The sequence below is a fragment of the Lepus europaeus genome, chromosome 6 (genome assembly GCF_033115175.1).
Source record: "Lepus europaeus isolate LE1 chromosome 6, mLepTim1.pri, whole genome shotgun sequence".
Classification (NCBI taxonomy): domain Eukaryota; kingdom Metazoa; phylum Chordata; class Mammalia; order Lagomorpha; family Leporidae; genus Lepus; species Lepus europaeus.
In genome coordinates this window covers 71,201,302-71,226,464 of record NC_084832.1, presented here as the reverse complement: position 1 = coordinate 71,226,464, position 25,163 = coordinate 71,201,302, and the positions used below count along the sequence as shown (strand labels likewise).

The following is a 25,163-nucleotide window of genomic DNA, read 5'->3' as shown; positions in this document are numbered from 1 at the left end:
GGTGAAAGGAAGAAAAATTGGATTTCCTACCTGTTAGACACACTTGTCTGTGTAAGATATTGGATGATTTGCTAAGAGTGACAGGTTTGGATACACTGGAACAGAAAATGGAGTTCACTCATTTGTTAATTTTTTAAACATTTCTGAGAGTCCACTATGTGCTATCACTACCTGGAACACTGGGATACAAAGACAAAAAGGCAGAGCTGTTTTGGAGAAACAGCACAGGATAGAGGAGACGCCACTAACTCAGGCTGGAGGAAGTCCCCACATGGAAGAGTGCCCATCAAGAACTAGGGAAAGGATATTCTAGAAAGAAGGAACAGCAAAGTTCTCAGGAATAGTAGAACAGTATATGTAGGAACTGCACTTAGCATTTGCTCTGGCTGCAATATAGAAAGTTAGCATGGATACAAGGCAGAAACACATGTGAATATGTTGGAGAGGAACTTGTAGACCATACCAAGGAGCTTTGCTGTGATTCTCTGGGCAAAGCAAATTGAATGTTTTTAACAGGAAACTGTACCATGCTATCTGTATTCAGAATGACTGTTCAGGCAGCTGAAAAGAAAAATGGGTGTGGTAGAGACAAGTCTTTGATAGCTATTATTTTTGAAGTTATATTTCAAGTACTAGGTCTAGAACTGGGAGTCCATTTTTAAATGAACAGTTACAAAACAGAGTTATCCAAAAATGCAACAGAAATTCCTGGGCACTCTGGAACCTATGTCCTGAGCAATGGCTAATGCAATTTTTTTTCTTTTATTTAATAAATACAAATTTCCAAAGTACAACTTTTGGATTATACTGGCTTTTTCCCCATATAACCTACCTCCCACCTGCAACCATCCTATCTCTCACTCCCTCTCCCATCCCATTCTCCATCAAGATTCATTTTCAATTATCTATATATATAGAAGATCCACTTAGTATTTACTAAGAAAAGATTTCAATAGTTTGCACCCACCCACACACACAAAGTATAGAGTACTGTTTTAGCAGTAGTTTTACTGTTAATTCACATAGTACAACATATTAAAGACAGAGATCATACATGGGGAGTAAGTGCACAATGACTTCTGTTGTTGATTTAACAATTATGACATCAGTAATCACTCTTGTCATGAGCTGCCAAGGCTATGGAAGCCTCTTGAGTTTGCCAACTCTGATCTTATTTAGACAAGGCCATAGTCAAAGTGGAAGTTCTCTCCTCCCTTCAGAGAAAGGTACCTCCTTCTTTGATGGCCTGTTTTTTCCACTGGGATCACACTCAGAGATCTTTCATTTAGGTCATTTTTTTTTTTTTTTTTTTTTTTTGCCAGAGTGTCTTGGCTTTCCATGCCTGCAAAACTCTCATGGGCTTTTTAGCCAGATCTGAATGCCTTAAGGGTTGATTCTGAGGCCAAAGTGCTGTTTAGGACATCTGCCATTCTATGAGTCTGTTGTGTATCCCGCTTCCCATGTTGTATCCTTCTTTCTTTTTTAATTCTATCAGTATTAGCAGACACTAGGCTTGTTTATGTGATCCCTTTGACACTTAATCCTATCATTATGATCAATTATGAACTGAAACTGATCACTTTGACTAGTGAGATGGCACATGGTACATGGTACATACCACCTTGATGGGACTGAATTGGAATCCCCTGGCACGTTTCTAACTCTACCATTAGGGGTAAGTCTGAGTGAGCTTGTGCCGAACTGTACATCTGCTCCCTCTCTTATTCCCACTTTTATATTTAACAGGGATCACTTTTCAGTTAAATTTAAATGCCTAAGAATAATTATGTGTTAATTAAATAGTTCAACCAATAGTATTAAGTAGAACAAAACAAAATACTAAAAGGAATAAAATAGTAAATTGTTCCTTGACAGTCAGGACAAGGGCTGATCAAGTCATTGTTTCTCTTCAACAGGTTTCCTTTTAAGTGTTCAGTTAGTTGTCACCAATCAGGGAGAACATATATTTGTCCCTTTGGGACTGGCTTATTTCACTCAGCATGATGTTTTCCAGATTCCTCCATTTTGTTGCAAATGACCGGATTTCATTGTTTTTTTACTGCTGTATAGTATTCTATAGAGTACAAATCCCATAATTTCTTATCCAGTCTACTGTTGATGGGCATTTAGGTTGATTCCATGTCTTAGCTATTGTGAATTGAGCTGCAATAAACATTGAGGTGCAGACAGCTCTTTTATTTGCCAATTTAATTTCCTTTGGAGTGGGATGGCTGGTGGTAGCTTTGGGATCCGCAAGGAGGGAAGGCCTACACTTCCGGGAATGGAAAGTTCCTACCTGTACTTCCAGGGAAGAAAAGTACTTGTCAAGGTCCCTGCGGGTGCCTAAAGGTCAACCAATGAGGATCACACCCACCTCAACCTTTAACCCCCATGCCCTGAATCTATAAAAGGAGCCTTGCCAATCTCTGACGCGCGACTTCCCCGGCCCCTGCTCTGTTGGGACTGGGGAACCTCGCCCGGGAGCAGAATCCCAATAAAAGCCTATGAATTAATTGATTCATCTGCCTGGGAAGATTTGCTATGCGCCGGACACCTTGCAGCTGGGTTGTATGGTAGGGTTATATTCAGGTTTCTGAGCAATCTCCAAACTGACTTCCATAGTGGCTTTACCAGTCTGCTGTGGGGGAGGCTGAATCTGGAGAGGACTAGAGGAATTTCCTAAGCCTGCCTGGAATTTGAAAACCTGTCTTTAAGTTTCAAATCCCTGGTGGTAAAGGACTCAGCCCCAGGGTGCTTCTGCCTAAGGATCTTTAAGGTGCTATAATAGGAGTGACTAAAACCCTTTTGCATCACATCACCCGACCCCTTGCCCGCTTCTGCTCTGTACTGCAGCTATATAAACACCTCCCTTTTACAATAAAGTGAGATCCTGCTTCTTTTTTTTTTAATTAAACTTTTATTTAATGAATATAAATTTCCAAAGTACAGCTTATGGGTTACAATGGCTTCCCCCCTCCCATAACTTCCCTCCCACCCACAACCCTCCCCTTTCATCCTGCTTCTACTGGACTCCCCATCACGTCTGATTGTCCCCCGGGGAGGCTGAGTGGTGGGTGGCGCACTTCCCCTCCTCAGCCAAGGCAAGCTGCAGGCAGCCTGCCAGATTCTCCGGAGGTGAAGTCGGTGATGAGGAAGAGTCACCGCAGTCTGCATTCCCACCAACAGTGAGTTAGTGTCCTGTTTTCCCCACATCCTCGCCAGCATCTGTTGTTGGTTGATTTCTGTATGTGAGCCATTCTAACGGGGATGAGGTGAAACCTCATTGTGGTTTTGATTTGCAGGCTAATGCAATTTAATAGTGTAGCTCAGAAAACAAAAATCAAAACAAACTGTAGCAATAGAGAGTTGTTTCAAACCTTTGAAAGCTATAATGAAGGAGTGAGTGCGTACTTCTGTTCTTCAGAGGATGGAACTAGAAACAATAGATTTTAAAGAAATCTCAGGAAAGGAGAATAAGCAGCCTAATTAAAACTACATGACAACAAAACAGAACTCAGGTCCCTTACCTATAAATCAACAACATTTTATTCGATGATCTCTCAGATCTATTGCTAAAAGTCTCCGTTTACGGGGATAGAAGCTAAAACCTGTGCTTATTATGTACTGCAATAAGCTCTAGCCAATCTTCCTGACTTTCAAGTAATGCAGGGTACCTATGTATTCTTAAAAAGCACCAGCCATGCTGTATGCACAGTGTGCAAAGTAGAGGAATCTTGAGATGAGAACCTCAGTTTCGGTCAAAATAGTGAATCACAAGTGAGACAAAGCCACAGAGGCAGCAGCAGAAGTATAAACAGCAGACTCAGCAAATAGCTCTAGTTATCTACCAAAGAATCAATTATTTATGTATCTAGCATGGAGAAACTGCAAATCATCCATTAACCTTTCCAGTCACTGGAGTATCTACATGGTCAGGACTGTCCTTGACTATAAAGATTAACAATTCACTCTAGAGTGAAAATCCTTATTAACATTTATACTGGGGATAGGATTAACATCTTCCTGGGAAGCAGTTAAAATAGGCTTTTATTGTGTGTTCAGTGATCCTGAATAGTCAGAATAGGATTATTCTACCCAAATGATTTTTTTTCAGATAAACAAAGGTAAATGAATGCTTTTAGGGCAAAAGACTTTCCTTTTAACCTTAAAAAAAAAATCCTTCAATTTGTTTTATAAATAACTTTTGTCTTACTGATTCTGGCTTACCCTTATCAACATAAATTTCCAAATTATGCTTAGTTCAGTAAAAAATTTTGAACATTTACTGTTTGTCCCTCTTTATCTTTAAGTGTAAGGGAGTGGAAAGAAAGAGGCACTATGTCTGACCTCAGGGAGGAGCCTGCTGCTGGGTGAAGCAAACAGCTGTATCGGCAATAAGGGACCAGGAGGAAGCATAAGGCAAGTAGAAATACGGATAGCCCTGTCACAAAGAGAGGGTGCTAGGGAGATCAGGAAAGAACAATAGGAAAAAATATTCACCATTTACTGAATCTTAGATAGTTCACACACATTATATCTCTAAACACTGACAAAGTCCCTAATACTAATGTCAGCTACTGGTATTTTCTTTCTGGGGCAGGTAGTGGGGAAGGAAGGGTGCAGAGAGATTAAGAACCAGAAAGGTCACACAGATAAGTGCAGAGCTAGAATCCAAACCCAATCTTGGAATGGCTCTATGGTCTGTGGTCTCTCATCATGTCCTGGCCTCATAAAGAAGGTAGTATTTGTGCTAGACCTTAAACAAAGTGGAACTATTTAATATCCCAAGTAGACTACTATACGTAGTAGTCTATGTAAAGCTGCAAAGATACCTGTGCTGCAGGAAGAGGTAGTGTCTCCCCAGTGAGTGCTCTAGATCAGCGACATCAGATTACCCTTCACGTCAAGTTCATCCACTTACTCATCTAACCTACCTGTGTCAAGGTCTGTCTCATGCTGTGTCTTGAGGACTTCCATACTCCTTTTAGCTCTTGTTTTATTGACCATCACCGTGGAAGCTCTTCATGACTATACTCTAGCCTATCTTTCACTTTGACCTGTATTTTCTGATATATTTGTCAGTCATTCACATGACTTTACTATCTATATGCTAATAATTTTGATTTCCAAATCTGTATCTCCAATCCAACTGGAATTTCCTGAGATTCATATATCCATCTGCTGTTTGGATAACACATATTGAAAATCAAACTCATATTCCAATCTTAAACATCTACCAAAATAAAGTTAATAGGGTTTAAATATTTAAGTGGCAAATATTAAGTCACATGAATGCTAAAAGTAGATGTGGTGAATGCTATGAAACATTGGGATGAACAGGGTCTTTTAAACTATAAGATCAGAAATCATAAATAAAAATAACTGTGATATCAAAACTCTATAATATCTAACAACATCATAAACAAAATAAGAACGAGCAACATAAATGAAATACGAATGAACAACTGTGGAAAACATATGCAACATCTTTCATAATTTACATATCACTTCCCTGTGCTGTATTTATAAGTACATAATTTCTACAAGTATCAATACTATACCTATCTTTGGTCCTACTATGCCTAATTATGAAGTGAAGTGTCTTGAATTTCATGAGAGTAGAGAGATAGTGGCTTATCTATTTGAAGTCTAGTAATTATGAATCAAACTAAAACAATTAAAAAATGCAAAATAATCTCATTTAGGGAACTGTTTGTCTCCTTTTCACGTCTTAATGAAAATTATATATTTCCATTTTCACACTTCATATTTAAAAATGTTGGTACTGGGGCCAGTGCCATGGCTCACTTGGTTAATCCTCTGCCTGCGGCGCTGACATCCCATATGGGCACCAGGTTCTAGTCCTGGTTGCTCCTCTTCCAATCCAGCTCTCTCCTGTGACCCGGGAAGGCAGTGGAGGATGGCCTGAGTCCTTGGGCCCCTGCACCGGCATGGGAGACCAGGAAGAAGCACTTGGCTCCTGGCTTCGGATTGGCATAGCTTCGTCCATAGCAGCCATTTGGGGAGTGAACCAACAGAAGGAAGACCTTTCTCTCTGCCTCTCTCTCTCACTAACTCTATCTGTCAAATAAATTAAAAAAAAAATCTTGGTACTGGGGCCAGCATTGTGGTGCATACAATCTTAGAAGACCAGCATCCAATATAAGAGTGCCTGTTTGAGTCCTGCTGCTCTGCTTCTAAGCCAGCTCCCTGTTAATGCACCTGGGTAAGCAGCAGAAGTTGGCCCAAGTGCCTGGGCCCCTATCACTCACATGGGAGACCTGGATGGAGTTCTGGGCTCCTGGCTTTGACCTGGATCCAGCTCCAGCTGTTGTGGACATTTGCAGAATGAACCAACAATGAAAGACTCACTCTCTCTCTCTCTCTCTCTCTGTACTCACCTCCCTCCATCCTTCCCTCCCTGCCTGTCAGTCTGCCTTTCAAAGAAATATAATAAATATGTTAAAAATAAAAAACCTTGACGTCTTCTCTCGCATAATTCCAATACATAATTCCAATATCTATTTGTCTACAAAATCAAACAAAACCCTAGAAAAATGAAAAACAATCAACAGTAAGAGAGAACGCTTGGAATGTGGAAGTTAGAAGTTACCTGAGACATCTCAGCAAGGTATATTTGGAGTTCATTGTTGGTCCTGTGGTAAGCCTACATGAAACAAAGTAAAGAATGCAACATAAGAGAAGATTAGCCATATTAGAAAGACTATTAGTAAGCTAAGGTTTATAGGTAACACTGGGTACCGGTTACCCAGCATGACAGTTTCAAATAAACTAAAACAGAGTAAGAACAAACCTTTGATTCTTGTTCCAATTTAAGTGCATAGTCTTTGATTTGATTCTCAAGACTCCTTTTTTGCTTTTCTAGCTGTTTAAGTAATGTATTTAAAGATTCCTGAAAATATAAATAATAAATTTTATATGTACTCATGTTCTAAACAACCATAAGAAATGACTATCAATTTCTTCACTAATTCATAATTTTACACTATGTATTTTAAAAGTAAAAGTGATAATATTGACTGAACCGAAAATAATGTCATGTGTTGTATTTAGTGCTTCCCATACATTACTTAATTTAATCTTCTTAAGATGGGTTATTGTTCCACTTTACTTTTGAAAAAGTCACAGCTTACAGAGGTTATAAAACTGGCCCAAAGACATGCAGCTAATAAATGGTAGAACTGGCACTGGAAACTGGAATACAAAACCAGTTATTCCATAGAACATACATGCTAAACTGTTAATATGTCTGTTCATACCATTGCTATCATTGTTAATGAGTTATAAGCAAAGACATTTAAAGACTATATATTATTTCTAACTGTATACTCATACTTTGTCAATTATTTCCTCCTGAAAACTACTTTACAGATTTACAAGAATGAGACAGTACATATCCCAATATAAAGGAAAAAGCTTATGGCTCATTTTTCATTAAAAGAGGAAATGTGGGCTGACATTATGGTATAGCGGATGACACCATGGCCTTATGATACCAACATCCAATTATGGTCACTTCTTCCTTTTTTTCAAAACATTAATTTATTTACTTGAAAGGCAGAGTACAGAGAGTCAGAGACAGAAGCAGAGAGAGAGAGAAAGGTCTTGCATCTGCTGGGTTACTCCCCAGATGGCCACAACGGCCAGAGCTAGGCCAATTTGAAGCCAGGAGCTAGGAGCTTCCTCTGGGTTTCCCACGTGGGTACAGGGGCCCAAGGACTTGGGTCATCTTCTACTGCTTTCCCAGGCCATACAGAGAGCTGGATTGGAATTGGAGCAGCTGGGACTCAAACTGGGGGGTTCACAGCACTACAGGCAGCAGCTTTACCCACTACGCCACAGAGCCAGCCCTGCTACATTACTTCTAATTCAGCTCCTTGCTGGTGGCCTGGGAAAGGCAACAGAAGATAGCCTAGGTGCTTGGGCCCCTGTTGCTCATAAGGGAGACATGGATGAAGCTCCTGGCTCCAGGCATCAGCCAGGTTCAGCACTAGCCATTGCAGCCACTTGGAGAGTGAACCAGCCGATGGAAAATCTCTGTGTCTCCCTCCTCTCTCTCTCTCTCTGTAACTCAGACTTTCAAATAAATAAATAAAACCTGGTTTTTTGTTTTTTGAAAAAATGAAATGGAGTGGACTATTTTGATTCAGAGCAATAACATTGTACATACATAAAATTATGAATTGTTGGAGAAATGCACAATTGAAATGTATTCCAAACCTGAGTTACATTAGTTTCCTAGTAGTTTATTAAACAAATGTGAGCAAACCTTTAGGTAAAAAATTCAGGTATTTATAAGAGTTATCTGGTCTGCAGCTCACTAGGCTAATCCTCCGCCTTGCGGCGCCAGCACACGGGGTTCTAGTCCTGGTCGGGGCGCCGGATTCTGTCCCGGTTGCCCCTCTTCCAGGCCAGCTCTCTGCTGTGGCCCGGGAGTGCAGTGGAGGATGACCCAAGTGCTTGGGCCCTGCACCCCATGGGAGACCAGGAGAAGCACCTGGCTCCTGCCATCGGATCAGCACAGTGCGCCGGCCGCAGCGCACCAGCCGCGGCGGCCATTGGAGGGTGAACCAACGGCAAAGGAAGACCTTTCTCTCTGTCTCTCTCTCTCTCTCACTATTCACTCTGCCTGTCAAAAAAAAAAAAAAAAAAAAAAAAAGGATAAGAGTTATCTGAACAGAAGTCTTGGTTTCTATAACTGTCCTACTATTTAATAGTCTCACAATTCTTCTGATTATCAACTTTATTTACTATTCCTTTAGGTCGAGGAATAATCTTATTTTCCTGCTCTCATATTTTCTCCTTTTTATGCCAATGTATCTCTCACAAACTCTAGAACGTTGTTTTCTGAATGTTACTTTGCCCAAGAGCAACCTATTCCATCTGCATTAGCTTTTCTGAGAGGACCTAGATGTATTCCATTTCCTGGGAACCACATATGAGTATAGAAATATGGAAAAGTTTTCAAGAATCTTAAATTGCCTCTACCTGACCATCATGTTTTGCAGGGCAGAAACATAAACAGACTTGATAACTGGGGCCAAGGAAGTCCGGTAAAGAGGCATATAGGTGATACTATGAAAGTGAGAACAAAGGGTAAGATCTCTACATTGCACAAAAATTCTCACTATAAAGTGCTTACTCTAGTGGAGCCATTAATCCAATGGATCAATGACTTGGTCAGGAGATATCATCCAGTGTCAGTCCTTGTTCATCCCAGTACTTGGATAATGAGTTTGTGAGCATAGTAACCAACACAAGATATAGACTTTGTAATGGCTAAACAGTCTGGGTTCCTTCCCACCAAGGTGGTTCTAGTAATGGTGCTGCTCAGTGTCTATCCTGCCAGCAAGAGACACCAACATGAGCCCCTAATATGGTCCCACCTCTCAAGGAGATAAACAGCATCTTGGGGGTAAGCTGATTACATACATTGCTTTCTACCCTCAAAGAAGCAATAGTTCATCCTGATGGGTGTTCCTACCTATGGTACCTCAGCCAGCAACATACTTTGGTAATCTATTAGTTCTGAGAGAAGAAAATTTTTTTCCTAGGTTAAAAATATTTGGTTTTTTAAATTCTTTCTTATTTTTCATAATTCATGTCAAATTTAATAGTCTCTTCTCTGATTATCTGTACTAAGAAAGGGCTTTTAATTTTCCATGTTTTATTAATTTTTAAATTTTTATTAATATAAAGAGAACAGACCATGTATTTCATAGATATAGTTCTAAGATAACCATACTTCCCTCCCTCCCCTAATCTTCCTTCTGTCCCTTCCTTTCCCTTCATTATTCTTGCAAAGACATAATTTCAATCCACTCTATAATCAAAGGCTTAATTTAACACTAACCATAATATTCAATAAATGAAAAGTAGAAGACCACAGTTCCACAGGAATATAAACAAGACAATCTTATCTATGGGATAAAATTTACTACTAGGCAAATTCCACCCACTCTATAGAAAGCTGGGCTCTTTATTACTAGACATGTCCCCACTGCCTTCCCCATGATTACAGGACTGGACATTGGAACATATCTTTGGGAACTTGCTATTGGAACTTACTGTATTACACTTGTCACTTCAGATAAATTCATGAGCTGACTGATGCAAGTGATAGAACGGTTTATTTATGGGTTGATTAATCACCCTTACATTTTACTCACACTCTGAGAAACCTATTAAGAGGTACCCTCCATGGGAGACTTTTATATGTGAACATTTTTTCAGAAAGACTATACATAGAGAGAATGGGGGTGAAGAACATCCAATCTATGGGCCACATAAGGCCCACAGAATCATTTGGTCTGGCCCTGCCAAGGCAACTGCAGGTAGAACTCGAAATTCAATAAATCTAAAGCTGGCTAATTTTTAAGTTGATCATCTTGATGACCCATGAATGATGTTGTAAATATTCAAATGGCCCTTGGCAGAAAAATGATTCCCCGTCCTGAATAGAGGAATAATTGTTCACTCCTCTGGTTTTGCCCAACTAAAATTTGTCATCCAGAGTGATTTGTGTTGATATTTGAACCTCCCCTGGTATCTTAGTCTATTTTCTATTGCTAGAAAATAATACCCCAAATTGAGTAATGTGTAAGAAAAATTTAATTTAGCTCACAATTGTAGAGGCTGGAAATCCACAGTGAGGTGACTGCATTTGTGTAGTACCTGTGTTGCTTTAAGACATGGTGGAAACGTAGACATGTGCAGAAAACACAAGTGGTGGCCTTGCTTTATAACAACTCACTCTTGTTTTTCACAAACTAAGGTTCTTCTTCATGAACTCTTCATCTCTCAAAGACCCCACCTCCCAACATTGCCACAATGGCAAGGCAAATTTGAGAGAGGAAAAACTACATTCAAATCATAACATCTGCCAATACATCAGCATAGGGACAAAGTGTCAAGATTACCGAATGTGCAAACTTTGAGAAGCAATATGATCCAATTCTTACACAAAAAGGAAGTAAATAAAAATATCTTCTAAGATCAGCCTGAATGTCACATAATGCTACTTGAACATATCACCATCAGAGTACAAACACTCCACGAATAATAAACACTCCCGTCACTGTGCCAGTACCTAATGAATAATGAATACCTCCATTTCTTTCTGGGTGTGGAGAATACATAATATATCGATATAATGCTAGATCCAATCTCATATCAGCCTTGACCAGTTGTCTAGAACTCTTAATATGCACCATGAAGATTAGTTACAATACTTAAATGAATGAACATGCTACTAGCCTTAAACTACAGTTAGGAACTCAAGTCTTGCTTTCAACATGCTCTTTTTTTTTTTTTTTTGCCAGGCAGAATTAGACAGTGAGAGAGAGAGACCGAGAGAGAGTTATAGACAGTGAGAGACAGACAGAGAGAAAGGTCTTCCTTCCATTGGTTCACCCCCTAAATGGTAGCTACGGCCGGCGCTGCGCCGATCTGAAGCCAGGAGCCGGGTACTTCCTCCCGGTCCCCCATGCAGGTGCAGGACCCAAGTACTTGGGCCATCCTCTGCTGCCCTCCCGGGCCACAGTAGAGAGCTGGGCTGGAAAAGGAGCAACCGGGACTAGTACCTGGCACCTCAACCGGGACTAGAACCCAGGGTGCTGGCACCGCAGGCGGAGGATTAGCCAAGTGAGCCATGGTGCCGGCCTCAACATGCTCTTAATCATGGCTCAAGACTTTAGTCAAGAAAACCTGACTATTCCCTGCCAAGTAAAAAGAAAAAGGGTGACAGGAGGGGTGAGGGTTGATGTTTACTGGCTAGTCCACTGTAGTGCCTTTACATAATTAATACTATCTGGGAAGTATGTTCTGGACTCCACATTCTGTATAAAAGAACCACTTCACTATAAGTCCATTGTCTGTGCCTCACCCTGAATCAATCAATTTTGAAGGGGATGAGTGCAGACGAGATACTATGATTGGACAATCTAAGGTCCTCACACGAAAAGCAGTGAAAACTTCTTTACTATTGAACATATGTTTGAAATATGGGGCAAAATGCAATGTTTGGAAGAAAGGGAGTTTTGTTCTGGAAGAAGGCAGGGGGATGCTGAACAAATCAAAATAATGTGTTCTCTACAAAGATTTTAATGACTTGGGTTTGGCCTGGTGTCTAGGTTGCAGAAAGTGGGGAAGGGAAAGATTAATGGAATTATGCAGTTCAAGGAACTGTGAGGCTTTAGCATTGACTGAATTATTTACACTCAAATTCCCCAACATATTGGTGGGAGAGTAGAAAAAAGGGCTAGCCAGGGACCAGAGCAATAATGTATTTGGTTTAAACACATTTGGTTTAAAAACTTAATCCCTAAACTAATAACTGATAATTTCCTGTAACTTCAATTATTTCTCATATTCTCACAAATTAAATTTTAAAATCTTCAAGTAAAATTCTCTCAGCTCTTGATGGTTATGATCTAGGTCACTACATCTATTAAAAGAAACAAAAAAACCAGAAACAGTTGATTTAAATTTTCACAAAGTAAAATTGCTAGGTATTTTAGAGCTCATGCCTTCCTGATACACAACTAATTCATTAAACTATCTTTTCTTAGATACTTTTTAATAATTATTAGAGTTTTAAAATTTGTATTAAGAGGACAATTAGGTCATCTGAAATGGCAAATTATGGTCTCAAAATAATATGATAAAATGAATCCCTCAGAAGCGATGATTCTACACAATGCATACTTAATATACTTGTTAAAACATAATTGGCTGATGTTTCTCAGGCAGGCATAATTCATCTTTGAAAATTAATTACATACTGGCAAAATGAAAGGCTCCCAGCTCCCTTTCCCCAAATATTGCTCCAGAAGAAAATGAAAAAAAAAAGCCAAACATATTTAAGAGGATAAACTGTGTTATTTCATAGAAAATTAAACCTTTATGAAATAAACTGCTGAAGTATGAAGAACTTTTGAGGGGTAGTCAGAGAGTAATGGAAACAGTTCAAAATTATGATGTATGGATCTCTTATCCCAAGGATTCCCAGCTAAGTCGACAGTGATGTCATTTGTTAATATAATTTGTTTATATCTATAATACATTTATAAAAATGAAAGAGCGTCTAACCCCTTTAACTATTGTTTAAATGGAAAAATGCACTCTAAGCTTACAAATAACCCACTAGAATACAAAGTATGTTATATTAAATATTACCTGATTAAGATAAGATTCAAAATGCTAGGAATGCATACAAAAAAGTACAAAATAGCAGTTCAAATTCGAGGCAGTATGAGATTAAATGCCAACCTGTGAAGCACAGACAAGCTTTTAAAAGAGATTGATCAATGTAGGCTAGAGCATAAAACTGGCAAAAATTAGAACGGAAAAAGGGGACGGAGGAGGCAGTATTGTGGGGCAGCAGATTAAGCTGCCACCAGTTACACTGGCATCTCATATAAGTGTCAGTTCAAGTCCCTGATGCTCTGTTTCCGAGCTCTCTACTAATCCACCTGGGAAAGTGGTGGAGGATGGTCCAAGTACTGGGCTGCTGTCACTCACATAAGAAACCCAGATGAAGCTCCTGGCATTGGTCTCACCCAGCCCTGGACTTCATTGCTATTTGGGGAGCAAAACAGCAGATGGAAGGTCTCTCTCTGTCTCTCCCCCTCTCTGTGTAACTTTGCCTTTCAAATAAATGAGTAAATCTTTCAGGATACCATGTGTTCTCCCTGATCTGTGATAATTAATAGAGTGCCTAAAAGGTACTCTATGGAAGTGAAATTGACACTCAATGACTTTGAACAGCTCTTGTCTTGACTGTTAAGGAACAGTTTTGGGGTTTTTTTAATACTATTTGTTGAACTCTTTACTTAGTATAGAGTTAATAGTATGTATATAAAGTTAATTAAAAATAGATCTTAGTAAATAATGGGAGAGGTAAGAGGAAGAGGGGTGGGACGGCAGGCACAGTGGGAAGAATCATTATGTTCCTAAAGTTGTACTTAAGAAATACATGACATTAGTATTCCTTAAATAAAAGGTCTCTAGGGGAAAAAAAAATCTTTCAGGAAAAAAAAAAAAAAAAAAAGAGGTAGCTAGGAGAAGAGGCAAGGAGAGCTCCTGATGGGTGGAGCACTTATTGCCTTGTTGGGGAGAGCCTCTGCAGCATTTTCTAGCACAGTGGATACACCAGCCCTTACTAGAGAAGGATGTACCACTCTGCATGCTCAGAGAGCCCAGGGGCCATTTTAGGGTCAACATTCTTGGGAACATCTTTCCAGATGTTCTACCACAGTTTTCAGGATCCCTGATCACACGGGTCACAGCCCTGCCCTTCACACAGCAGAGCTCCCCGGGCTGAGCATTCACACTTCTCTGGAGTTCTAAAGCTTTCACATTTAGGATCTCAGCCTGCTGTTTTGTTGTGTGCATCCTTCTACTACTGGTATACAGAAGCTACCACCAAAGCTGTCTCATTTCACATTTAGATATCACATGTTTGTTAGCAGTTTCCAGTCTCTCATTATCCTTATGAAGGCTATCAATAAAACAGTAACCTCACATTTTCCAAGTGCCAGCATTATAGCTTCTTCCACATTATTCCTCTCCACCAGGACATTTTCCAAGGTGACCAGCAGTGAGATTTTCAGCAACTGAACTGACACCCTGGGCCAGGATCTACAGCTGTCACATCTATCAAAAAGAACAAGATCATCTGCCAGCCAGTGAGTGACCCAGCTACAGAGCCCCACCTTATCTGTTTTTTTCCTATCATACCCAGTACTCCTAGATTTAGACCTGGCCTTCTGAGATGCAGACACCGAGATTAAATTAAATTTACAAAAACCATGCCATTTAAATCAGAAGGAGCAGAAGGGGCCAGAAGAGCAGTCTGATCGCAACATAAATCTGAGCCCTAGTACTGGGGAGATGGAGGGAAAGTTGGCTGGATATAGAAGCATTCTAGATTGTAATGAAGTCTACAAAAAGTTTAGCAAAGCCACCTAGGAACCTACAGCACAGTCAGCCAACAATGGAGTCCCTTGTTTCCCAGGAATGGTCTGCCTTAGCACTTGATCATGGGAAGAGAACAGCCCGCGGGAAGTGTGGTCTTGACACAAAAGCAGCAATGGATTTCCAAGCCCAGCACTTGGGGTCTTCAGTCAATTAATCCTCCTGTGCTGTGAAGTCTGTGAAGTGCCTTATCTGGGCCTTCACACTAACTGTTTTGTCTTAAGGGTTCATAGTATTTCAACTGAAGAATCCTACAGTATCCTACCCTGTGAGGTTTACTGCTAGCTGATGTTCTTCTGGGAATAGGGCAGGGGAAGAGAGATGAGAGTTACATTATTCGGACTGAATGTTTTCAATTGGTCCATCATCTTTAGACCTTACAAGAGTGCCAAAGTCCAGAGAGCTATGGCACTTTCATTTCTCCTGAAAACATACTCTTAATTAAAAGAGAGTATCCTGGCTACTTGGATGACAGTGGGGACCCAGTAACTAACTGTTCCATGTATATATGTTCAATGATCTTCAGTTTTCAGTTCTATTCTCGCCCTAACTTTCTTCTATGACTAAGTCTGCCAAATTCTAAGCAGGGCTGAAGAGCCAATACCTTGTTTTATGGTATCACTACCTATGGGCACTTTGTTGTTGCTCCCTCAACTTCAAGTTAATTACTATTCTTCCAGGAGGTAGCCTTGAAAAGCTTACTTACATCTCTTACCTGCTGAGATTTCCTTTTTTAGGAACCTTACCCATTCATTTCAATTATCAATGATCATTTTCTGCTAATTAATATCCTATCCAGATCTAAGAATATGAGTAGAGCCCTGGATGCCTATTTTTTTTAAAAGATTTATCTTAATTTATTTGAAAGGCAGAGCTACAGAGAGAGAGGGAGAGACAGAGATCTTCCATCTGCTAGTTCACTCCCCAGGTAGCCACAATGAAGACAGGAGCCAGGAGCTTCCTCTGGGTCTCTCACATGGGTTTAGGAACCCAAGCACTTGGGTCATCTGCTGTTTGCCCAGGTGCAATAGCAGGGAGCTGGACTGGAAGTGGATCAGCTAGAACTCAAACCAGTGCCCATATTGGATGCTGGTGTTGCAGGATACACCACAATGCAGCCCCTGGATGCCTATTTTTAATATTTTCTTGATACTTCAAACTCAACCTTACCAAACCAATGTTTTGATTTTACTTGCAAAAACTGCACCCCAATAAAATCAGTTTTTAAATGGTACCATGCATATTTTTCCAAGTTTACATGAGCTATTTTGAGGTGGTTAGGTGAGAGTATTTTAGGAATTTTGTAGATGGAGAAAAGAGTATGTAAAAGTAAATACAAAAAATGATGAACAGTACTTACTAGTCGTCTAAAAAAGAGCTCAGGCCACAGACACAAACCACCTTCCTCAATATTATAACCAAAACTTTTGGCTTAAGAGGGGAAACATTTCAATGAGGCACATTTTTAAAACACTGTAACTTCAATAATATTTCTTTGATAATTTTGTACTCAAAACTATGAATTTACAAACAGTTCTATCATTTGAGTTGAAATAATTTTATTTAAAAACATTTTATAATGTGTTAATGTTATAAACCTAATAAGTACCATGTAGAAAATGTATTCAGCAGTAACTTTAGATCAGATGTGGACCCCTTGTCCTGTGCTCTGACTTCCTTCATTACTACCTTCTGCCTCTAATACAACACTTGTCTCCCAAGTCTGCACCTGTCTGTTCCCTCTAAGCTCAACATTGTGATGCAATGTATTTTATCTTCTCTGGTTAGCCTCAGCACTGTGGCCACAAGCACTTCTAGCTGGTGTGTCCCAGAATTCCTGAGACCCACCTCACCCTCCCTCTGCTGCACCTGCTTCCTAATGAGTTGCCTTTTAGAGACACTATGCTCAGAAATTACACAAGAACTCAAGAAATCAGGATGTTTCATTGTAGCAATCTCATGGAAATAAGTCCAGAATAAAAATAAATTATCCTGGAGAGAGGACAAGAACACACTCTGGATTTCACAAAAACTGCACCAGTCATTAACTACCCATGGTCATTAGCAGCAAGGTATTTGTAATTATCCATTTGTAAAATTATTATACACACTAGAAATCTTTAGAAATTATAAAACTATACTACAACTTTAAGGCTTAGCTAATCTAAATTTTGATTCCTTAACTTTACTGACTTTAGAAGAATAAGTTATCTGAAGATTTTATCAGAGGAACAGATTCTCTCATCCTATCACTTCCAATTCTTTTCAAGATTCATAATTTTACATTCTTAATCTTCCCAAGGAGCTACTTTACCTGATTATATAATCAATTTGTCACATGCTACAAAGCACAGCCTGGAAAGACAAACTAGAGCCATATCTAAATTGAAGTCTCTACTAAAAATTAACCAAAGGAAACACACACACACACACAAATTAATTCTACCATCATGAAAGAGATATTTTGTTTTTGACATGAATCAGTTCTTTGCATTCTAAGCAGCATCATATTTCACCTACATTCTTGAACTGATTTGCCTTTAAAGGGTCATTGATACAACAGAGTAAGAACAGGAAATTTCAGGACACTATTTCCACAACTGAAATAAAATATATTTAGGACTAAAAAATAAAAAAAAAGTATCACTCACTTAAGTAATGTTTCTAAGTAATGAAGCTCTACTAGCCATTATTTAAAAGGCAAAACAAAACAAAAACTATACTTACACAATGGTCATTGATATACTAAAGAACATATACTGGAAAAAAAGAGCTAAATTAAAAAAAAACTCAATTGAATGCTTACAGGCGAAAAAGACAAGAATATAATCTAGTTCATCACAGCTCCCAGATAAACAGAACTTTTCAATAAAAGCATCTGCAATAATGAAATACAGCATCCTGAATGTTAAATACCAAGTGCCCCCTTGTGGACAAACTGTTATTAAACTTTTATATAAAATCTAATCTTTCTCTGATTTAAAGCTGCAAACCTGTCTCCAGCTTGACCGTTCTGAACTTTGGAAAAAACAGACTTAGTAAGGTCTCTATCAGAATACCTGAGGAGACAGTCTTAGATTGATTCTACAGACCCACTAAAGCCAGATGGGCACTGGAAATAACACTTCTTGCTTTGTTTATACCACACTCTGGAGAAGCCAAGATCCTCTCATTAATGCTTTTATTGCATATTTGATACATAGCTTTAGGACATTTTATTTTACAGATTTATTTATTTAATCTATTTGAAAGGCAGAATGACAGACAGAGGGAGAACGGCATGGTAGGATGGGAGGTGGGGTGGGGTGGGGAAGCTTACATGTACAGCTTCACTCCCACAAATGGCTGGAACAGCCAGGGTTGGGCCAGACCAAAGCCAGGAGCCAGGAACTCCACCTGAGTCTGCCACATACATGGTAGGGAATCAAGCACTTGAGCCACGACCCATGCTTTCCCAGATGCATTAGCGGGAAGCTGGATCAGAAGCGGAGGAATCAGAACTCAAACTAGCACTCCAATATGGGATGCTGGCATCACAAGTGGTGGCTTATTTCACTGTGCCACAATGCCAGCCTCTAACTTTACTTGAGATAAAATATACTTATGGCTATAGATAGTGCTCTGGGGCCATTAATTTTAATGCCTAGTTATCAGGTTCTAAAATGTATACATGTAACTTTAAAAATAAAATTTCTAAGATGTTCTGGAGGTGGAAATGACCAGAGTGAGTCCAGCGGGAGCATGACAAATAGGGTGTGTGGTGAGAACCTGGGCCCCCGCGGTAACATAACTAAAAGAAGAGTTTGAACCACAATAAAGGACAGAAATGTCCATATTAAATAAAAATGACAGGAAAGTGGCATGGGTGATCAGGATGATGGAAGTTAGAGTGTGGAACAGAAATGGACCAATATAAAGAACAATATGAGAGAAAAGCTTGTTTCCATGAAAGGTCAGGTACATCATAAAGTGAATGACCCAACAGTTTAAAAGAATTTTGTAAGGCACAAAACCATCTCTTCCTTCAAGCTTCTCTCATCAAGCAAAGCTAGGAGAGAAGTCTTCTGGACTGTCCTGTGGGAGAAACATATTTCTGAAGGGAAGCTAGAAAAATGTCCAAAACTGAATTTTTCAAGAAGCCAATTCATCAAAGGATTAACCTGCAGACAGACCAATTTTCCCAGGATTCCAAGTGTATAAATTTACCAAAATTTTGATTTTAAAGTGAATCCATCATAAAAACTTATGGCCTGAACACATCCATCTGAATACGTTTTTCAATGATGGTACCACATACTAAGCCATTCCATGAGTCTTTTTTTTTTTTTTTTAAAGATTTATTTATTTGGGGTCGGCGCCGCGGCTCAATAGGCTAATCCTCTGCCATGCGGCGCCGGCACACCAGGTTCTAGTCCCGGTCGGGGCACCGATCCTGTCCCGGTTGCCCCTCTTCCAGGCCAGCTCTCTGCTGTGGCCAGGGAGTGCAGTGGAGGATGGCCCAAGTGCTTGGGCCCTGCACCCCATGGGAGACCAGGAGAAGCACCTGGCTCCTGCCATCGGATCAGCGTGGTGCGCTGGCCGCAGCGCGCCTACCGCAGCGGCCATTGGAGGGTGAACCAACGGCAAAAGGAAGACCTTTCTCTCTGTCTCTCTCTCTCACTGTCCACTGTACCTGTCAAAAAAAAAAAAAAGAAAAAAAGAAAAAAAAAGATTTATTTATTTGAAAGTCAGAGTTACACAGAGAGAGAGGAGAGGCAAAGAGAGAGAAAGAGAGGTCTTCCATCCAATGGTTCACTTCCCAATTGGTTGCAATGGCCAGAACTGCACCCATCTGAAGCCAGGAGCCAGGAGCTTCTTCCAGGTCTCCCATGCAGGTGCAGGGGTCCAAGGTCTTGGGCCATCTTCTACTGCTTTCCCAGGCCATAGCAGAGAGCTGGATCAGAAGAGGAGCAGCCAGGACATGAACTGGTGCCCATATGGGATGCCGGTGCTTCAGGCAAGGGCATTAACCTGCTGAGCCACAGAGCTGCCCCCCCCCCCCTTTTAAATATTTATTCCATGAGTCTTAAGTTTTAATCAATTTAAGATTCCTTAAAATGCTACTACATAAAGTTACATTCATAATATTCATGGACTGGAATTTCAGCAACTTGATTTGCTTTGAATTTACGTACTACATATTAGTCAAAAGTCCTCCAAAAATGTTTGAAACTCAATATTTTCCTTTTTTTAAAAAAAGATTATTTATTTGAAATATGAGAGAGAGAGAAAGAGAGAATCTTCCATCTTTTGGTTCACTCCCTAAATGCTTCAATAGCCAGGTCTCGGTCAGGTGGAAGCCAGCAGCCAGGAACTCAATTTTGGCTCCCTTAAGGTTGGCAAGGGCCAAGGTAGGCCTTCTCCTGCTGCCTTCCCAAGCACAACAGCTCAAACTGGGACGCCACCATGGGGTGCCAGCAACACCAGTGGCAGCTTAACCTGCTATACCACAGTGCCTGCCCCAAGATGAAGTATTTTCCTAAATGTTTCTCTGTTATAGTGCCATCTGCCCCATGCCTCCCAAGACCAGCTAGCTAGCTAGTTTTGTCGGCTTTGGAAGAAGGACCCCATATTCTGTGTATCTTATTGGCAGAATGTATCAATGGGTGAGGAGTGTCCCTGAGGGAGCCAAGCTTTCTGGGTATAGTTGGGAAGCAAGGGGGAATGCATAGAAGCCTAGAGAAATAGGGGTTACTACTTTTATAATGTTATGCCCCCTCTTTTTTATTTCAGAAATACTGGACTAACTGTAGATCTGGGATGTCCTTAGCTATATCAATACAGAGAGACTTCATCATATATGAAAATTTGAAAATGTGTATAATCCATGATTTTAAAATCCTACAACTATCTATGCTTAGTGCAATAGTTTTCAAATTTTGGTATATATTATAATTACCTGATGATTAATAAAGAATACAGAGGTGGCAAGCTGGTTGAAGGATAGCATCTGCCTAGCCTTTGCATTTTTATGAAGCATGCTAAGTGATTCTATTAACAAAGTTTAAGGACCACTGCCCTAAAGCAGAGGGTAAAAGACTACATCCTAAAAAACAAATCCAGCCACTCCTTGTTTTTGTAAACCAAGACTGGTTAGAATATCGTCCACTTAATAGGTATCATCTATGACTCTTTTTGGACTAAAACAGCAAGTTTGACTAACTGCAACAGAGACCAAAGACCAAATTGTTGCAAAACTGAAAATATTTACTATACATCCCTCTACAGAAAAGTTTGCCAACCCTAAAACACTTTGTCCTGGGACACATATATAAGGACATTTCCTTTGGCAATGCTTGTCATTATGAGATATTAAACAATCTTCAATGTGTATTATAGAATAAACATGTAGATGATGGTATATGCATATAATGGAATACCACATGACAGGTAAAAATTACTAGATCTTTGTGTATTACTAGATCTTTATGTATTAACATAGAGAAAAAAACCAAATAAGAGAATGATATGTACAGCATATTTTATGAGTATTTTTAGACAATGCACATAAAATATAAATAGAAATAAAAAATTAATGACATATTCCAAATCTATAATAGTTCTTTCCTATGAAAAGGAAGCATAGAAAAGGAGACAGGGAAAAGAACAAAACAGAACTCAACTCCACCTGTATATTATAACAAATGGTTGAGATACTGGTTGAGATGTCGACATTCCATATAGAAGTACCTGGATTTGCGTCCTGGTTCTGACTCCCAATTCTAGCTTCCTGCCAATGTGGAGCCTGGGAGGCAACAGTAACAGTGATGTATCTCTGGCTCTCCCCCAAGTAATTTTTTTTTAAAAGAAAAAAATACAACAAAAAATACTAAATGTAATCATTGTCATTCCCTTGTTTGTTGGGTGACTTACTTTTTTTTTTTTTTTTTGACAGGCAGAGTGGACAGTGAGAGAGAGAGACAGAGAGAAAAGTCTCCCTTTTCCGTTGGTTCACCCCCCAATGGCTGCTGCGGCCAGTGCGCTGTGGCCGGTGCACCACGCTGTTCCAAAGCCAGGAGCCAGGTGCAGGGCCCAAGGACTTGGGCCATCCTCCACTGCACTCCTGGGTCACAGCAGAGAGCTGGACAAGAAGAGGAGTGACCGGGACAGAATCCAGCGCCCCCACCGGGACTAGAACCCAGTGCGCCGGCACCGCAGGCGGAGGATTAGCCTATTGAGCTGAGGTGCTGGCTGGGTGACTTACTTTTTTTAAATCAAACATAACTATCAATAGTAGTTATGTTTGATTTTATGATATTCTTTTTCTTTGCCTCTTATGTTCCAAATAATATCAAATGAATGCATATTTTTGACCTTCATTTTAAATGAACTTGAGTGGCAGACAGAGCTAATTGCATACCCAATATCCATTCTCCCCTTCATCCTACTTATGCTCAGCAAAGCACTGTATTTCCCAGCCTCTCTCACCTATGAAGGTGATCACATGACAGAGTTCTGATCAAGGAAACAGGGAGGGAAACTGCTGGATGCAGCATTTTGGAAAACTCTTTGACCGAAAGCAAGCCTGACAGGCCTTCCCCTTTGCCCATCTCCTTTCACTTCTTTGAATGAAAATGTGAAAATGTATTTTCATGTATAAAGGTGCAGCACTTACATTTGAGCACTACTCACTGAAGGACAGACAAGGTGCAAAGCCAGGAGGAACCTAGGTACCTGTGGGCATTCTAGCACCACTGCACCAACTCTGCACTGAGAACCTCGAATTCTTCCTGTACATGAAAAAAAAAAAAATCTAACACCTTAACTGTTTATACTTTTCTCTCACGAAACACAATGCCACCCTCAACTGATTCATCTTGTTACAATGAAATTTTAACAAGTGATACCACCAAAAGACATTTTCAAAGTGATATATTATCTGTACTACTTTCAGATGAGAAAAAAATGAACCCCATCAAAAATGTTGAAGGCTCCAAACTAGCTTGTGTCAGGACAAAAACTAGAAGTTAATTTTTCCCAAACACTAAAATCAAGTCTACTTTCATGACCCAGTTTGAAAATAACTTATATAACATTTCATATATTTTTTTTCAAATAGCATTCCTAAAAATTACATATAGTGCTAAAAAACTAGTGTCCATCCTTTTGTTAACCATAGGAAAATCTGCAATTTGATGTTACTCAAAATTAGTATTCAGACTAAATGACATCAGTTTCATTTGGTTATTATTCCTAAAGATCAAACAACCCGTAAGAAGGATAAAGAGTCAAGAAATTTCCTAAATCTATATATATGAAATATATGAAACCTGTATAACTTACATAAAATATTTTAAAAAAGAGTCAGAAAATTTACACATGGTATTTGAATTCTCACTTCAGCCTTCAAAAGCAACTGATTCAAGCCCTTTCTCTAATTATCAACTTAAGGGGAAATTTAAAAAATGTCTGTATTGCACAAATATGTTTGCTTTCTACAAATAGAGTTCATTTCCATCAAAGAATAAGCCTTGATGTAGCTTTTATCCTTAGATAGGAGAAATTTCTTGACCTGTTAATGGGGTTCTTGAATGCCAGTGCTTTTTGACAAACCCCTCCTGGATTCCATCATTTAACAAAATCCAAATGCTTCCTCTGGGTATCTGCCCAGAGAAGATAGAGAACAGTTCACAAGAGCCTGGACTTTAATTCTCTTTCCTTTCTTCATTTTTTTCCTTTTAATATTTATTTATTTATTTGAGAGACTGAGTTACAGACACAGAGAGGGAGAGACAGAGAGAGAGAGAGAGAGGTCTTCCATCCGCTGGTTCACACCTACATGGCCTCAACAGCCAGAGCTGGACTGATCCAAAGCCAGGAGCCAGGAGCTTCTTCTAGGTTTCCCACATGAGTGCAGGGTCCCAAGCACTTGGGCCATCTTCCACTGCTAGGCTATTAGCAGAGAGCTGGATCAGAAGAGGAACAGCCCGGACATGAACCAGCACCCATATGGGATGCCGGCGCCACAGGCAGAGGCTTAACCTACTATACCACAGCACTGGCCCCTCTTTTCTTGTCTGTGGCCCCTCCCTTAGATGTTTCATTGTTTCTTCAGTCCTTTGCTGAAGAGAAACACAAGTATAATTCTCTGTCTCCAGATCCAAACTTCTCAGAAAACCACTTTCTTCAAGAATGACACAAATTTGTCAAGAAAAACAAATGTTTTTGCCAAAATGACTGTTTCAGTGTCTGAGGTAACAGAGAACCATTTGAGTGCTCCTTAGATATGCTATAAAGGCTTTCACTACATCACAGCTGCACTTGCTGGATTCTCCATGATATTAGTGATATCCAATTTCTCTATCTAGGGCTGGGGCCAAGTTATCAAGAAGGAGGTGCCCAGGCTATTTTATATTCTGTAGGTAGTAGTTGATATTCTCTAGGCAATTTCAAAATTCTATCTGTAATTAGAAAAGAAAAGGGCACTAAATTTTGAAATAGTTCAAGCAGCAATGTGTAAGTGCCACCAGATGGGGATATGACTCTCTGGAAGAAAGGGTAGAGGGTAGAACTTCAAGTTTTCAAATGAAAAAAAGTATTTTATAGATTTCCAAGACATAAAAATAAGGGGTATTTCTGGGCTGAGGTATGCAAAAGGACTTATTTCTCCTTGATTCATTAGTAGCAAAAAGGAGACACTTCTCTATATTTTTCACTAAAGATTTGCAGTCATCCAAAGCAACATCTGTAAGTGTTCTGGTCTTCAGGACTCATGGTAATACAGCCGTCAACTTGGTGCTCTACCTATAGCTATTCAAAAATTATTTGTTGTTATTTCTGATAATCATCATAGAAAGGCTGTTGGGTTAGCATGGTTTAAAAAAAAATGGGTGCACACTGTTTTAGGAGAGTTTGGCCCCACACTTCCAGACTGTGTGTGCCTGAGTTTTTCCCTTCATCTCTTTAAGCTTAGTGTCACATGCATTAAAGGGAATAATATTCACTTTATTTGAGGAGGTTATTGCAAGACTGAGATAAAGAACATGAAATTAATTTGCATACTAAGTTTAATTAAAGACAAACAATATTATTACTATTACAATGCTAAATCCTACCAATTCAGCTGAGTATAGTACTTTCATTTTTAAAAAAACACCCTTGGTTTTCCACAAGATTTCCATGTTTTT

General features: G+C 39.6%; 1 protein-coding gene across 1 annotated transcript in view; it reads right to left on the bottom strand.

Annotated features, from left to right (window-relative positions):
• Positions 1-25,163, bottom strand: part of CCDC169 (coiled-coil domain containing 169) — a 57,975-nt gene that overhangs the window by 17,112 nt on the left and 15,700 nt on the right. The window contains exons 5-6 of the mRNA XM_062195368.1: positions 6,815-6,913; positions 6,614-6,667 (exon numbers count right to left, since the gene is read on the bottom strand). Coding sequence (XP_062051352.1) covers positions 6,614-6,667; positions 6,815-6,913 — 153 coding nt within the window. The remainder of the gene's footprint in view (positions 1-6,613; positions 6,668-6,814; positions 6,914-25,163) is intronic.